Source organism: Oncorhynchus kisutch, linkage group LG24 (assembly GCF_002021735.2).
Source record: "Oncorhynchus kisutch isolate 150728-3 linkage group LG24, Okis_V2, whole genome shotgun sequence".
Classification (NCBI taxonomy): domain Eukaryota; kingdom Metazoa; phylum Chordata; class Actinopteri; order Salmoniformes; family Salmonidae; genus Oncorhynchus; species Oncorhynchus kisutch.
The window spans coordinates 20,833,291-20,848,928 of NC_034197.2; the positions used below are offsets into that span (position 1 = coordinate 20,833,291).

General features: G+C 40.2%; 1 protein-coding gene across 2 annotated transcripts in view; it reads right to left on the reverse strand.

The window, feature by feature from the left end:
- Window positions 1-1,608: 1,608 nt before the first annotated feature.
- Window positions 1,609-15,638, reverse strand: part of atp13a2 (ATPase cation transporting 13A2) — a 37,359-nt gene continuing 23,329 nt past the window's right edge. For both annotated transcript variants that reach the window (XM_020458683.2, XM_031803807.1), the window contains exons 26-29: window positions 14,204-14,427; window positions 8,369-8,520; window positions 7,857-8,029; window positions 1,609-2,619 (exon numbers count right to left, since the gene is read on the reverse strand). In XM_020458683.2, the coding sequence (XP_020314272.1) occupies window positions 2,452-2,619; window positions 7,857-8,029; window positions 8,369-8,520; window positions 14,204-14,427 (717 nt within the window). In that variant the 3' untranslated portion in view covers window positions 1,609-2,451. The remainder of the gene's footprint in view (window positions 2,620-7,856; window positions 8,030-8,368; window positions 8,521-14,203; window positions 14,428-15,638) is intronic.

Sequence of the window (15,638 nt, forward strand, 5' to 3'; positions counted from 1 at the left end):
GCTCTGAGTGAGAACAAAACTGCCGGTAAATTTTACATTTGAGTTAAAATTATTTATAAAATAATCTACTGCGTTTCTTTTATATCTCAAAATGGCCATGACAGTTTAGAGTGATATTGATTTCACCACAAAAATGATACATACAGTGGGGCAAAAAAGTATTTAGTCAGCCACCAATTGTGCAAGTTCTCCCACTTAAAAATATGAGAGGCCTGTAATTTCCATCATAGGTACACTTCAACTATGACAGACAAAATGAGAAAAACAACTTCAGAAAATCACATTGTAGGATTTTTAATGAATTTATTTGCAAATTATGGTGGAAAATAAGTATTTGGTCACCTACAAACAAGCAAGATTTCTGGCTCTCACAGACCTGTAACTTCTTCTTTAAGAGGCTCATCTGTCCTCCACTCGTTACCTGTATTAATGGCACCTGTTTGAACTGGTTATCAGTATAAAAGACACCTGTCCACAACCTCAAACAGTCACACTCCAAACTCCACTATGGCCAAGACCAAAGAGCTGTCAAAGGACACCAGAAACAAAATTGTAGACCTGCACCAGGCTGGGAAGACTGAATCTGCAATAGGTAAGCAGCTTGGTTTGAAGAAATCAACTGTGGGAGCAATTATTAGGAAATGGAAGACATACAAGACCACTGATAATCTCCCTCGATCTGGGGCTCCACGCAAGATCTCACCCCGTGGGGTCAAAATGGTCACAAGAACGGTGAGCAAAAATACCAGAACCACACGGGGGGACCTAGTGAATGACCTGCAGAGAGCTGGGACCAAAGTAACAAAGCCTACCATCAGTAACACACTACGCTGCCAGGGACTCAAATCCTGCAGTGCCAGACGTGTCCCCCTGCTTAAGCCAGTACATGTCCAGGCCCGTCTGAAGTTTGCTAGAGAGCATTTGGATGATCCAGAAGAAGATTGGGAGAATTTCATCTGACCATATGACACCAAAATATAACTTTTTTTTCAGGAGTGGCTTCGTAAGAAGCATTTCAATGTCCTGGAGTGGCCTAGCCAGTCTCCAGATCTCAACCCTGTAGAAAATCTTTGGAGGGAGTTGAAAGTCCGTGTTGCCCAGCAACAGCCCCAAAACATCACTGCTCTAGAGGAGATCTGCATGGAGGAATGGGCCAAAATACCAGCAACAGTGTGTGAAAACCTTGTGAAGACTTACAGAAAATGTTTTGACCTCCGTCATTGCCAACAAAGGGTATATAACAAGGTATTGAGATAAACTTTTGTTATTGACCAAATACTTATTTTCCACCATAATTTGCAAATAAATTCATTAAAAATCCTACAATGTGATTTTCTGGATTTTTTTTTCTCATTTTGTCTGTCATAGTTGAAGTGTACCTATGATGAAAATTACAGGCCTCTCATCTTTTTAAGTGGGAGAACTTGCACAATTGGTGGCTGACTAAATACTTTTTTGCCCCACTGTATAACATCCACATTTGTTGTCCATTGGTGTCCCGTATTGAACACATTGATGGGATCAAATTAGCCCTCTTGTAAACATTTCACTTTTCTCTAAAGTGTTGCAACCACCTACCTCTGAGAAACATTAATACAACCTGACAAGAACATTTAAAAAATAGTTTTATTCCTAATACTATTGAACATTTGAGCTTTTCATAATCTTATATCACTGGCTGGTATTTATTTTATTTAACTTGGCAAATCAGTTAAGAGCAAATTCTAATTTACAATGATGGCCTACCCCGGACAACGCTGGGCCAATTGTGCGCCGCCCTATGGGACTCCCAATCACGGCCAGTTGTGATACAGCCTGGAATCAAACCAGGGTCTGTAGTGACACCTAACACTGAGATGCAGTGCCTTGCGCCACTCGGCAGCCCACTGGCACAGTATTGTACTTCACACTGCTGTTGAAAAGGAAAAATGTGTGAAACAGACTTCAGAGGTTTGTTCACTGTCCTCAATGAGACATTGTGGATGTGGCTCAGATCCTAGGCACTCTTTGGCTGGGGAAATATTGAGAGAGTTCGATTAAAATGAACCACGGTTCACCGGTCTATGGCTTGTGATGTAAATGGGCGAAAGCAGTGAGGGAGGAGCGCCTTTATCAAATTGAAGAGTAATCTGCACCGCTCGGTCATTTCAACAATGGAGCATGGTTTATCGATAAAATGTTAGAATTTTCTAACTTTCATTGGGAAGACAGAAAGCGTTAATCTAAAGCAATCACTTTTACATGTGAACACAGAATCCTACTCATTACTTCACCTACATCACTTTTGTTTAGAGCCGACTTCGCCATCGGACAGAGCTGGGCACTTGGCTGACTCATCCCCAGGAGGCAGCAGGGTTCCAAAACAAATGCGGTTTAGACTCCTCCCACCGAGGCAACCTGGGCCAGATAATCAAATCTCTCAATATTGTGCAATGGGAGGAGAGGCTGATGCTAGCTCAGGCCAATGACTGTGCACTGGGGCGGGACTAGTGGTTGGTCCAGGGGGGGCCAGGAGGGAGAGTCTGACAGGAGGACGTCTAGGCGCTTGTACAGCTTCTTGGACTGGCGCCTCCCTCGGAGCAGACGCAGGCAGTTCAGCATACCTCGGTCTATCAGCATCTACAGGAGAGCCAGTAGGATATAGTCACACAGTCATTGAGTACGTTTAAATGCATAGTAATAATTTTATATTAAACTGATTATGGCAGTATGCAGATTATGCAATAGTCACGTAAACACCTTACTCTACTTATCTTAATTGGCTTAAGGTCAAGTTTAAAGTAAGCATATGGGGCCTCTTATCAATCACGCGTTGGCACAAATCTGCATAAACCATGTCTGGAATCATTTCCACACAAAATGTGATTTATCAATATGAACATTTGCTTGAGTGCATACATTTCACGCACAGCCATGCGTAGGCACAGTGCCAAGTGGTGGAATAAGGGAACTATTTGTCAAGCGTAGAATGGGGAAAATGTGTGAAATTTTGAGTAATAATATACATTTTTTCTACTTCATTGCATTTTCATTGTGAATTCATGCAACATACTGTGTCTGGTCAGGCTATATCACATAATTTGACCACAGTGGATATGCTACGATAATAATTAGGGCTGAACCCAAATAGTCGACTGGTCAGTCGACCAAGCAAATATATATATTTTCATGGCACACAGGAGACCTGTCTTATTTGCACCCATCTTAGTGAACTAATCCATAGCGGAGACTGAGACCAAGGCTCTGCATGGTCAATTTGACATCTGCAGTGGCCGTACAGCATTTACTGTGATGAGGCCTCTGCAGAAGTCTGAGCAAACATAAATTTTGCACATCGCGGAGTAGAGCTATTGTCAAAGAAGTGAGTTCGTGTTCATACAGGACCTCCCGCACCACACCTACCATCAACCAATCATGTCAATGCGGGGCTATAAGGAGCCCTCGGCCTTCAATTGGCCTCCAGGGGTTCCGCAATTGCATCACACCCTCCAAACGAAGCCACCAACCATATTTACGTCTCAAGCGTTGTTTTTAATCCATTGTGGAGGCCACGGGGATGGCACAGTACAAGAAGAAGTGTAGTGTGGCTAAAATGCACAATGCACCTCTCTCTCCAGAATGCGCGCTCTCCCGACAATTTGTGTACATTCATTGTTTCATAACATCGTTGTGTGAATTGTTTGCATCTATCAATTCCCCATTACATATCACCAGTAGTATATTTACCGTTAATTCCTAATCTGTTTGTTTGTCTACGGTAATTTCTGTTAATGCATTCAATATATTATTATATTGTTAGCAGAGCACGCAACCTATGCTACACTTTTGAGAAACAAGTAAACTTAGTCAGTCTTTGTTTGGAGTGCTCCTGTCAATGTTGAGTAAGGACGTTCACAATCAGGTAGAAGTAGGCCTATATGCTCGCAAATGTATGCATATAAATGTTGCCATTTGGGGATTTGATTGTATTTCTGATTGGCTTAACGCACTACCACTAATGAGCTGTGGAGCTTTTCAAAGTAGGTTAATGTTTTCTTTACCTCAAACGGCAAGCAAACAAAGTCCATTTTTACATCCATTGAGAATGACAATAGCTCCTCAATGTATTTGAAAAATCTTTACAGTTCTCTCCTTTTCGATAACCACTCAGCGTGAAAGAGAAAAATGTAATTCTCTGATCCTTCGGCCCAAAATAGTTGAAACAATGTTTCAAGTTCGTTGCAGACAGGGCCATGCATAGCCAATGTGATTTATAGGATATTTATTTTTATCAGGATATTTTATAATTGCAGGCTGCAATGATCGTATTTGTTTGCTTTATAGGCAATTTTTACATAGTTGGCAATAGAAGTTACTTTTTAGGTTTATAATTTTCATTTAGATTTGGATAACCACATGACAATGATTTTAAGATGCGAAGACATTATACATTTAAATTAAACTGTGCATATGAAAACCAAAACTGGCAGGAGAAATTGACATTTCACATGAGAAAAAACTTTGCTGACTCCTTGTTTAGCCTATAGAGCCCCACAGTGGAGATGTGTGTCATAATACCCATAAAACCTAGCTGTCAAACAGGGAAATGGTTCTAATTGTTTTTTCCCCCCATAGAGGATTTTTTAGAAAGACTGAAAATATGGGCAGTGTTTCATGTAGGCTCACCATGGCAGTGTCTATCGAATTATGTCAATATATTTGGCTCTATTTACATTGGGGTAGCCTAGTGGTTAGAGTGTTGGACTAGTAACCGGAAGGTTGCAAGTTCAAACCCCCGAGCTGACAAGGTACAAATCTGTCGTTCTGCCCCTGAACAGGCAGTTCCTAGGCCGTCATTGAAAATAAGAATTTGTTCTTAACTGACTTGCCTAGTTAAATAAAGGTAAAAAATAAAAATGTATTCCAAAATGCTAATGAGCATCAAAGTAAACAAAAATACATAACTTGCACAAGACCATTCACAGAATTGTCAATTTAAAGACATTTTGCCAATGTATTCATTACTACATTTAGGTAACATTAGATAGTTAATCCAGAGATTCTTACATTTTCCTCGATTCGGCAGTCTCGTCCAGACCAACATGGCATTTGTAGTTCTTTATGATAGCCAAATTAGCATTTCATTTTTGGGGGGGCCAAGTATAACTGATCAAATTATGAAAAAGATAAGCATTGTAATTTTGAACTCCATAAAGTGAGTGTGGAAGAAGTTAAATTATTGTTTATCTATCAACAACGACAAGCCACTGGGATCTAACAACTTGGATGGGAAATTACTGAGGATAATAGCGGCTGATATTGCCACTCCTATTTGCCATATCTTCATTCTAAGCCTATAAGAAAGTGTGTCCTTAGGCCTGGAGTGGAGCAAAAGTAATTCCGATAACCATGAATAGTAAAGCCCCCTTTACTGTCTCAAATCGGCGACCAATAAGCCTTTTACCAACCCTTAATAAACTTTGGAAAAAATGGTGTTGGACCAGACACAATACTATTTTACTGTAAACAAATTGACAACAGACTTTCAGCACGCTTATAGGGAGGACACTCAACAAGCACAGAGCTTACACAAATGACTGATGATTGGCTGAGAGAAAGATTGAGGGAGCTTTTTTGCAGCTTTTGACATTATCGATCATAGTCTGCTGATGGAAAAGCATATGTTTTATGGCTCTACACCGCCTGCTATATTGTGGATAAAGAGTTAACAGTCTAACAGAACACAGAGGGCATTCTTTAATGGAAAGATCTCCAACATAATCCTGGTAGAATCAGGTCCCTTACTTTTTTCAATCTTTACTAATGACATGCAACTGGCCTTGAGTAAAGCCAGTGTGTCTATGTATGCGGTTGACTCAACACTATACACGTCAGCTACTACAGAGTGAAATCACGGCAACATTTAACAAAAAGCTGCAGTTAGTTTCAGGATGGGTGGCAAGGAATACATTTTTCCTAAATATTTCCAACTAAAAGCATTGTATTTGGGACAAATCATTCACTAAAACCTAAATCTTACAATAAGTGTGGTAATTTAGGAAGTTGAGGTGACTAAACTGCTTGGAGTAACCCTGGATTGTAAACTGTCATGGTCAAAACATATTGATACAACAGTATCTTAGATGTGGAGAAGTCTGTCCATAATAAAGCGCTGCTCTGCCTTCTTAACAACACTATAAACAAGGCAGGTCCTACAGGCCCTAATTTTGTCAAACCTGGACTACTGTTTAGTAATGTGGTCAGGTGCCACAAAGAGGGACTTAGGAAAAGTACACAGGGAGCTAACATTAATAATACGCATGTCAATCTATCATGACTCAAAGTGGAAGAGAGATTGACTTCGTCACTACTTGTTTTTGTAAGACGTGTTGACAAGCTGAATGTACCGAGCTGTTTGTTTAAACTACTACCACACAGCTCGGACACCCATGCATACCACACAAGACATGCCACCAGAGGTCTCTTCACAATCCCCAAGTCCAGAACAGACTAACACAGTACTACATAGAGCCATGGCTACATGGAACTCTATTCCACATCAGGTTACTGATGCAAGCAGTAGAATCAGATAAAAAAAAATTAAACAGGTAAAAATACACCTTATGGAACAACGGGGACTGTGAAGATACACACAGGTACGGACACACGCATACGCACACAAGCACTAGCACACACTCTACACACACATACATTGTAGATATGTAATGGTGTAATAATGTTATATGATGTAAGTGCCTTTATGTGTTTGGACCCCTGGAAGAGTAGCTAATGGGGATCCCTAATAAATACAAAAATGTAATGTCATGTCGTATTTGAAATTGTATATAACTTCCTTAATGTTGCTGGGTCATTTGCGTCTTACTTCATCAAACAGTATGCTTAAAGCATCAGACAAGCTCAATCAATGCATATATAGTTGATTCTATAAAAAAATATATATCTATATATATTTTTTTTAAACAATCAAATGTTCAAAATAACGCCCTTCCGGTGAACCAATATTTTTGGGTTTGTTGGACAGCCCTAATAATAATCCATATAAAGTCCAGTAATTTGTTCAATTAGAGGCACGTGTGAAAATGAAACCGTTGTTGAAATACTATAAAAGACTGCGATAATGGGAAATTGAATTAGATTTGGCACACACTGCATTTTGCAGAAAGTGCGGTTTTTGGAGACGGGTGGGATTTTTTTGTTGTAGAAACTAGATCGGATCGGCTCATCAGATATCGTTTTCCAAAACCACATCACACTTTTTCCTATGTTATGAATATTCTCTATTCTGTTCTTATGTAGTATTTTAGAATAGTTTCTACGCAATATTGATAAATGAGGCCCCTGGTTTTCTAAGCAAATGTCTAATTATTAGGACAAGTAAACACCTTAAAATCGGTCTTGCTGCAGTGTATTTGGTCTGCGCATGTGCTAGCTCCAGCCGAGTGAGTCTCCCACTTTTGCACAAGTGAAGTGAGTTCGGAACAACTGAATGTATGCCTCTTTGAAGTAGTTTTCACATACACATTTTATATGTCCAAACTCAAAATAAAATTTGCTTCCGAAAAATAACATGGTCAATGTGGTAGGAAGTTTATTTTGATTGCCGATTTCTCTGAATTTATCAGAGTGCCATCAAGTAGCCTGATTTCAGATGTGTCCATGTAAACAGGATTTTTGGGGAAATCGTTCGTAAATGTTTTAATCAAACTATTATATTAATCTGACGATCCACAATAAATCGCATTATTGTGTGCATGTAACCATACTCATAAAAGCGCTGAATCCTAACATGAGATTACCTCAAGGAAGGAAGGACAATTTTTAGAACTGGGCCCTAGAGTTGGCTCTGCATACATTACCTCCAATAGGAAGCAGAAGACAAAGTTGAGTGCGGCCAGGGCCACCAGCAGGATTTTGAAGTTCATATCAGGGATGTAGTAAAGCTTCAGCAGCTTGCGCAGGAAAGGCACGGGAGCTAGTACCAGCCAACTCATCAGAGCGAACAAGACCAGCAGCACACACACAAAAACCACTGTTAGGAGAGAGAGAAAAGATGGGCATCATGTAAGAGACCTTGGCAGCTACTGTGATTATCAGAGTTTACTGCTTAAAGGGATAGTTCACTCAAATCTAAGTGTCAGATGGTTAAGTACCTCAACATTGGTTAAGTGGATTTAAAACCACTTTTTAAATTGACCAATCAAGTAAATTATCCATTACAGCACACTGAATGAACGTCAAGGAGGGGAAAGGAGACCCAGCAACAGGTGCTTTTTTTGTGGCGTTGATTTGCAAGGCACGTTCATACAACATTACCGAACCCCACAAAGAATGATGTGATATGTCTGGAGCACCTTGGTTGGTGCCTCACCGTTGTAGTACAGAGGTCTCTTGTAGGGGTATCCTTTAGTCACCACCACGGCCATGATGATGTACTGGTACCCTGACAGGTCAAACACACTGGTGTCCTCAAGGTTGGGCAGGTTCGCTGCTCCTGACATTGTTGAATTGAGAGGAACAAACCTGAAAGGATGGATGGAGGAATAATTCATATTGATTTACCTAGACATTCCCCCACAATGCACTGCATTTGTTGAAAGTCATTGAGCTGCTGTGTTTTTGATACATAATTTTAAACCTCAATGTGACTGAGTCACACCCAAAACCCTTCTTATTATTCCTTTGGTCCTTCTCAAGGATCTATTCCAATGAGAACTCCTTAATTCCCCCTCCTCAAAACATCAGAACATTATTCTGTGTCATTAAGAATAGGGCTGGGAATTGTCAGGGACATCACAATACTTCGGTGCTGATACAATATGTATTAGGATTTTATTGGGATTCTATGTTCCAAACATATTGTACACTATGTCTGCTTCAGATGGACAAGAGAGAGCCATGATTTTTTAAATATATATTTTTTTATTTCCAGCCATGGAAATAAGTGCTAAAAACATGTTGGCTCACCATTTAATAATAACACAGAGAACAAGCTATAGGACGAGTTTTGGAGCAGGTACAGCCGACTAAACTAGAGGTAGCTAACGTTAACTACCTACCAATTATTAAAACAAATATTTAATTTTTAGAATCGATAAGTGGAGTCAGTATCATATAAATATATTTTTTTAAATCGGCAAAAATTACATTGAGATCCTGTTTTGATCCCCCATCACTAATTACTAATATTATTAGGGCTGACCACATTTAGTCGACTGGTTGATTGTTTAATTGATAGGTTGTTGGTCGATAAAGATTGTTTTTAGTCGAGTAGTGGCAAATGTTTATAAAAACAATTATGGCACACGAGACAACAACTGTCTGATTCACGCCTGTCAGAATCTATTGCGGAGGCTGCGGTGATGGCACACCAGTATCACCAGTAGAACATTTACTGGTACTTCCTAATCTACAATGTTTGTTTGGTTTATTTCTGTTAATGCATTCAATATATTATTATTACAGTCTTACCGTTGCCATTGTCGGAGTGGGCAAGTTGTTTGCAGAGTGCACAACCATGGCTACACTTGTGAGAAAAGTTTGTTTATTTCATTCCATTTGTGAATTTATTAATTTAATTTTGTTTGGGGTGCTCTTGTCAATCTTGAGTAAGGACACGCAACTGATTACGCATATAGAAGTAGGACTAGTCTACCTGGCTTGAGTGCAAATGTAGGCCTATAAAATGTACCCATTTGGGGGATCTGATACTATTTCTGATTTTCTTAACTCACCATCACTGTGGAGCTTCTCAAAGTATTTTTCTCTTTGCATCAAACAGCAAGTAAACAAAGTCTGTTTTTACATCCATTGATAATGACATTCAGGGCCGGCCCTCCCATTAGGCGGCCACCTATGGCGGCACTTGAATTTGTGGTGGAATTTTGACGATTGGCTGCCACCCTCCGGCGCCCCTGATCGGCTGCTACACCGCCCGCAGCACCCCAGCCACCAACATAGCGTTGCTGCAGTTCCCGTCCCCACCCCATTCCCGCTTCTCCAGAAGTTCACTCCCACTATCATTGGTAGCTATGGTGATGTGTATGTTATATGGGATTATCCAATTGTGAAATATTAAAAATGAATCTGACAATTAAATTATTGTATTTTTGGGGGGGTGTTGTGTGTGACAAACAATTAGTGATTAAGGCAGTAGCATAACCTAGCCTGTTAACGTTAGCTAGATACTACTAGCGGATATAATTTTAGCTAAAAGTAATCTATAGAGATTTTAAACTATTTGCTACCATGTCTAAGAGACAAAAACTATCAGGAAGCAAATAAAAATAAAAATAAAAACGAGAAAAGAGGCACAATCTCTAAACCAAAGAAATTCGCTGGTGAAATGTATCAGTGTACAGCAATGTACATCCACCAGTGTGGAGAATGACAAGCCTTAAAGGCCCGGCCATTCACTGAGATCTACGTTGGTCAGGGATGGAACCAGGGACTGGAAGAAGCTTTCCTCCTCCTCAACTCACATGAGAAGTTGCATGACCACCTAGATAGTTTCCAGAGGTAGAAGGAGCAGGAGATCAGGCTGGTGTCTAAGCAAACTCTGATGATTTGACTTCAGGACTATGGACAGCTACCGAGAAAAAACATCACTGACTGCAATGCAGCACCACAGCAGAGGAAAGAGGCCAATATAAGCGGAGGCAAAATAAATAAATGCTGAAACTGATGTTGGACAATCAAATTCAATATGTAAATAAACTAAATTCGTTAAGGCTAGGTCAATGACATAAAGCTTATATTACCCTGCTCCAGTGAAATAACGCCCACCATGCATTTATGAAAGCACTTGTTTCCAAAGCTCAAATGATCTTACTCTGTTTTACAGTTCTACAGGAATATTAAAATATATAATGTTGAAGTCAGAAGAGTACATATACTTAGGTTGGAGTCATTAAAACTTGTTTTTCAATCAGTCCACACATTTCTTGTTAACAAACTATAGTTTTGGCATGTCACTTAGGACATCTACTTTGTGCATGACACAAGTAGTTTTTCCAGCAACTGTTTACAGACAGATTATTTAACTTATAGCTCACTGTATCACAATTCCAGTGGGTCAGAAGTTTACATACACCAAGTTGACTGTGCCTTTAAACAGCTTGGGAAATTCCAGAAAATGTCATGTCTTTAGAAGCTTCTGATAGACTAATTGACATCATTTGAGTCAATTGGAGGTGTACCTGTGGATGTATTTCAAGGCCTACCTTCAAATTCAGTGCCTCTTTGCTTGACATCGTCGGAAAATCAAAAATATTGTAGACCTCCACAAGTCTGGTTCATCTTTGGGAGCAATTTCCAAAAGCCTGAAGGTACCACATTCATCTGTACGAACAATAGTACGCAAGTATAAACACCATGGGACCACGCAACCATCATGCTGCTCAGGAAGGAGACGCGTTCTGTCTCCTAGAGTTGGGCCTTGTGAAGATGCTGGAGGAAACAGGTACAAAAGTATCTATATCCACAGTAAAATGAGTCCTATTTCGACATAACCTGAAAGGCCACTCAGCAAGGAAGAAACCACTGCTCCAAAACCACCATTAAAAAGCCAGACTACGGTTTGTAACTGCACATGGGGACAAAGATCATAGAACACCATCCCAACCGTGAAGCACTGGGGTGGCAGTATCATGTTGTGGAGGTGCTTTGCTGCAGGAGGGACCGGTGCACTTCACAAAATAGATGGCATCATGAGAAGTGAAAATTATGTGGATATATTGAAGCAACATTTCAAGACATCAGTCAGGAAGTTACAGCTCAGTCACAAATGGGTCTTCCAAATGGACAATGACCCCAAGCATACTTCCAAAGTTGTAGCAAAATGGCTTAAGGACAACAAAGTCAAGGTATTGGAGTGACCATCACAAAGCCCTGACCTCAATCCTATAGAAAAGCAGAACTGAAAAAGCGTGTGCGAGCAAGGAGGCCTACAAACCTGACTCAGTTACACCAGCTCTGTCAGGAGGAATGGGCCAAAATGCACCCAACTTATTGTGGGAAGGTTTTGGAAGGCTACCCTAAACATTTGACCCAAGTTTAAATTTTCTTTTTAAAAAGGCAATGCTACCAAATACTAATTGAATGTATGTCAACTTTTGCCCACTGGGAATGTGATGAAATAAATAAAAGCTGAAATAATTCTCTCTACTATTATTCTGACATTTCACATTCTTACAATAAAGTGGTGATCCTAACTGACCTAAGACAGGGAATTTTCACTAGGATTAAATGTCAGGAATTGTGAAAAACTGAGTTTAAATGTATTTGGCTAAGGTGTATGTAAACTTCCGACTTCAACTGTATGTTAAATATGTTATATAAAAGTGTTATTTTTTTATTGTAATTTTAACAATTATGGGGTCGTGCCAAGATAACAGGTGGGATATTATTATTAAGAAACTCGGTTTCCTACTATAGGTAGTAGGTTGCATAGTGATAGCAACATTGTAACTCCCCAATGCAGAGGTTAAAGTAAAATTATCTTCTGCCTGGTAAGGGACCTCCTATATGTGCTCGCTTGCACCAAACATTTTTATGGGCATAAACATAGAATTGCATATATAATTGGAGCCTATTTCTTCATCTTCCAAAAAATAAGTGGTAAGCCTTCCTGTTTGACAGACACAGACATCTATGAATAGGATAATTGTATAGCCAAATACTGTTGAAATAAAATAAAACGTATCCAGATTATATCAAGCGTTCTATAGCTATGCTTAACTCGGAGATGCCTTATAGTAGAAACAAGCACTAAAATGGCCGCGAAAGATGTGACTCTGCATATGGGGATAGATTGATTCCTCTCTATGACAATCTGAAGCTAAAACTGCAGCCTATAATATTCGAGGAGACGAGAAAAATAAAATTGACTTTGCTATTCTGTCCCTATTAATTGAGCTTTTCTCTTTCTGAAAAGAGAAGATGTTTGTTTAAACCCAGGCAGCTTTAAGGGAAGCACTTGTGTTGTTGGGTTATACAACGGACGAGTAGCCAGCAGTTGAATCTTACAGTTTTCTGTGTCAGTACAGCCTCTGTCTGGGTAGAAAGGTGCCATGCTTAGATTCATAGGGATGTCTAAGATGTAATTATTTTGGTCTCGCCTAGGGCGGCAGAACGTCCAGGGCATTGGTGATTTTATCAATGTAATCAGATTGAAGATATTAGGCTATGTTATTGACATTGAACTGATTATATAGCCTACTAACCAGATGTGTTAAAAATTGTGTTTAATTTGTAGCATAGGCCTATTAATTGGGCTGCTATTATTTTCTGTTCCTCCGACTTTTATCTGAGAAATAAATTGGCCCAACGCCAAACCTATTGGATTTTTGCCGGCCCTGTTGACAATAGTTCCTCAACAAAATCTTTCCAACTCTCCCTTTCGAATACCACTCAGCATGAAAGGGGAAAAAAAGTTGTGCTGTGATCTGGTGGAAATGTCATAAAATAGGCATTACTGCACTAAAATGCCTACTGCACTGTCTGTCCGGAGCTCACTGGCACTGGAAACTAAGGGCCCAGAATATTTTCTACAATGTTGCAAGTTTGCTAGCACAAGCTTCCCACCAGACCAAGTTAATACAATAGTTGATACAATGTTTTAGGTTTCTTGCAGACAAGGCCATGCGTAGCCAATGTGATTTATAAGATATTTATCAGAAAATGTTCTACCTGCGGGCTGCAAGTTTAGATAGAATTTTAATGAACCACATGACATTGATTTTGAAATATGAAAACGGAAATGTGCATATGAAAATCATAACTGGCACACAGATCAGTAGAACTGGTACGATAACTTGGCACTCCAAATGCAAAAGGTTGCCGTCTGCTGGTGTGGCCTATTACCGGCAACTTCAGGAGCATAACAGCAAAATCTGCAGCGTGGGAGGATGGCCGGGAACAGGTTCTTTTTCTTCTGGTTAGGCTATATTGATCTCTGGCGCCCTCTTTAGTCATTTGTGTCTTAACAAGCTCAGTAACCTACATATAGTTGATTCATTCAAACATAGGCTGTGTCTAAATATGGAAAAATACATGTTTTAAAATGTCGACCAATCGAACAGATGGCTCTCGGTCGACTAACATTTATTTTATTTTTTTGTCGGGGACAGCCCTAAATATTATACAGTATTAAAAGGTGCTATACAAATCTAGCTGATCATAATCACTATTCATAAATGGTTCTTACCAGTCCTGGGAGGTGGTGATCAGCAAAGCAGACACCTGGCCCAGGATGAGAAGCAGGGTGTGCAGCGTCAGGCTAGCCAGGACTGGCAGCGCCAGCAAGCTGGCTGGGGGCCGCTGGGGGTGCAGCTCTGTGCTTGGGCCCCCTTTCCCCATGACGATAGCCAGCAGCGTCACCAGGACCATGTCAAAGAACAGGAACTGCAGGTCGCCCAGGTTAGTCTTCTCCTGAATGGGGTACACAAAATAGAATCAACACATGCTATAGGTGGGGGAGGGTAAAATAACATTCCAAGGCATTCTACAGATCCAGACAAATGTTGTGCCTGTTAGATACAGTTGAAGTCGGAAGTTTACATACACCTTAGCCAAATAGATTAAACTCAGTTTCTCACAATTCCTGACATTTAATCCGAGAACAAATTTGGATCACCACTTTATTAGGATCACCACTTTATTTTAAGAATGTGAAATGTCAGAAAAATAGTAGAGAGAATGATTTATTTCAGCTTTTATTTCTTTCATCACATCCCCAGTGGGTCAGAAGTTTACATACACTCAATTAGTATTTGGTAGCATTGCCTTTAAATTGTTTAACTTGGTCAAATGTTTCAGGTAGCCAGCCTTCCACAAGCTTCCCACAATAAGTTGGGTGAATTTTGGCCCATTCCTCCTGACAGAGCTGGTGTAAATGAGTCAGAGTTGTAGGCCTCCTTGTTCGCACATGCTTTTTCAATTCTGCCCACAAATGTTCTATGCGATTGAGGTCAGGGCTTTGTGATGGCCACTCCAATACCTTGACTTTGTTGTCCTTAAGCCATTTTGCCACAACTTTGGAAGTATGCTTGGGGTCATTGTCCATTTGGAAGACCCAAGCTTTAACTTCCTGACTAATGTCTTTAGATGATGCTTCAATATATCCATATAATTTTCTTTCCTCAAGATGCCATCTATTTTGTGAAGTGCACCAGTCCCTTCTGTAGCAAAGCACCCCCACAACATGATGCTGCCACCCCAGTGCTTCACGGTTGGGATGGTGTTCTTCGGCTTGCAAGCATCCCCCCTTTTCCTACAAACATAACGATGGTCATTATGGCCAAACAGTTCTATTTTTGTTTCATCAGACCAGAGAACATTTCTCCAAAAAGTATGATCTATGTCCCCATGTGCAGTTGCAAACAGTAGTCTGGATTTTTTAATAGCGGTTTTGGGGCAGTGGCTTCTTCCTTGCTGAGCGTCCTTTCAGGTTATGTCAACATAGGACTCGTTTTACTGTGGATATAGGTACTTTTGTACCTATTTCCTCCAGCATCTTCACAAGGTCCTTTGCTGTTGTTCTGGGATTGATTTGCACTTTTTGCACCAAAGTACGTTCATCTCTAGGAGACAGAATGTGTCTCCTTCCTGAGCGGTATGACAGCTGCATGGTCCCATGGTGT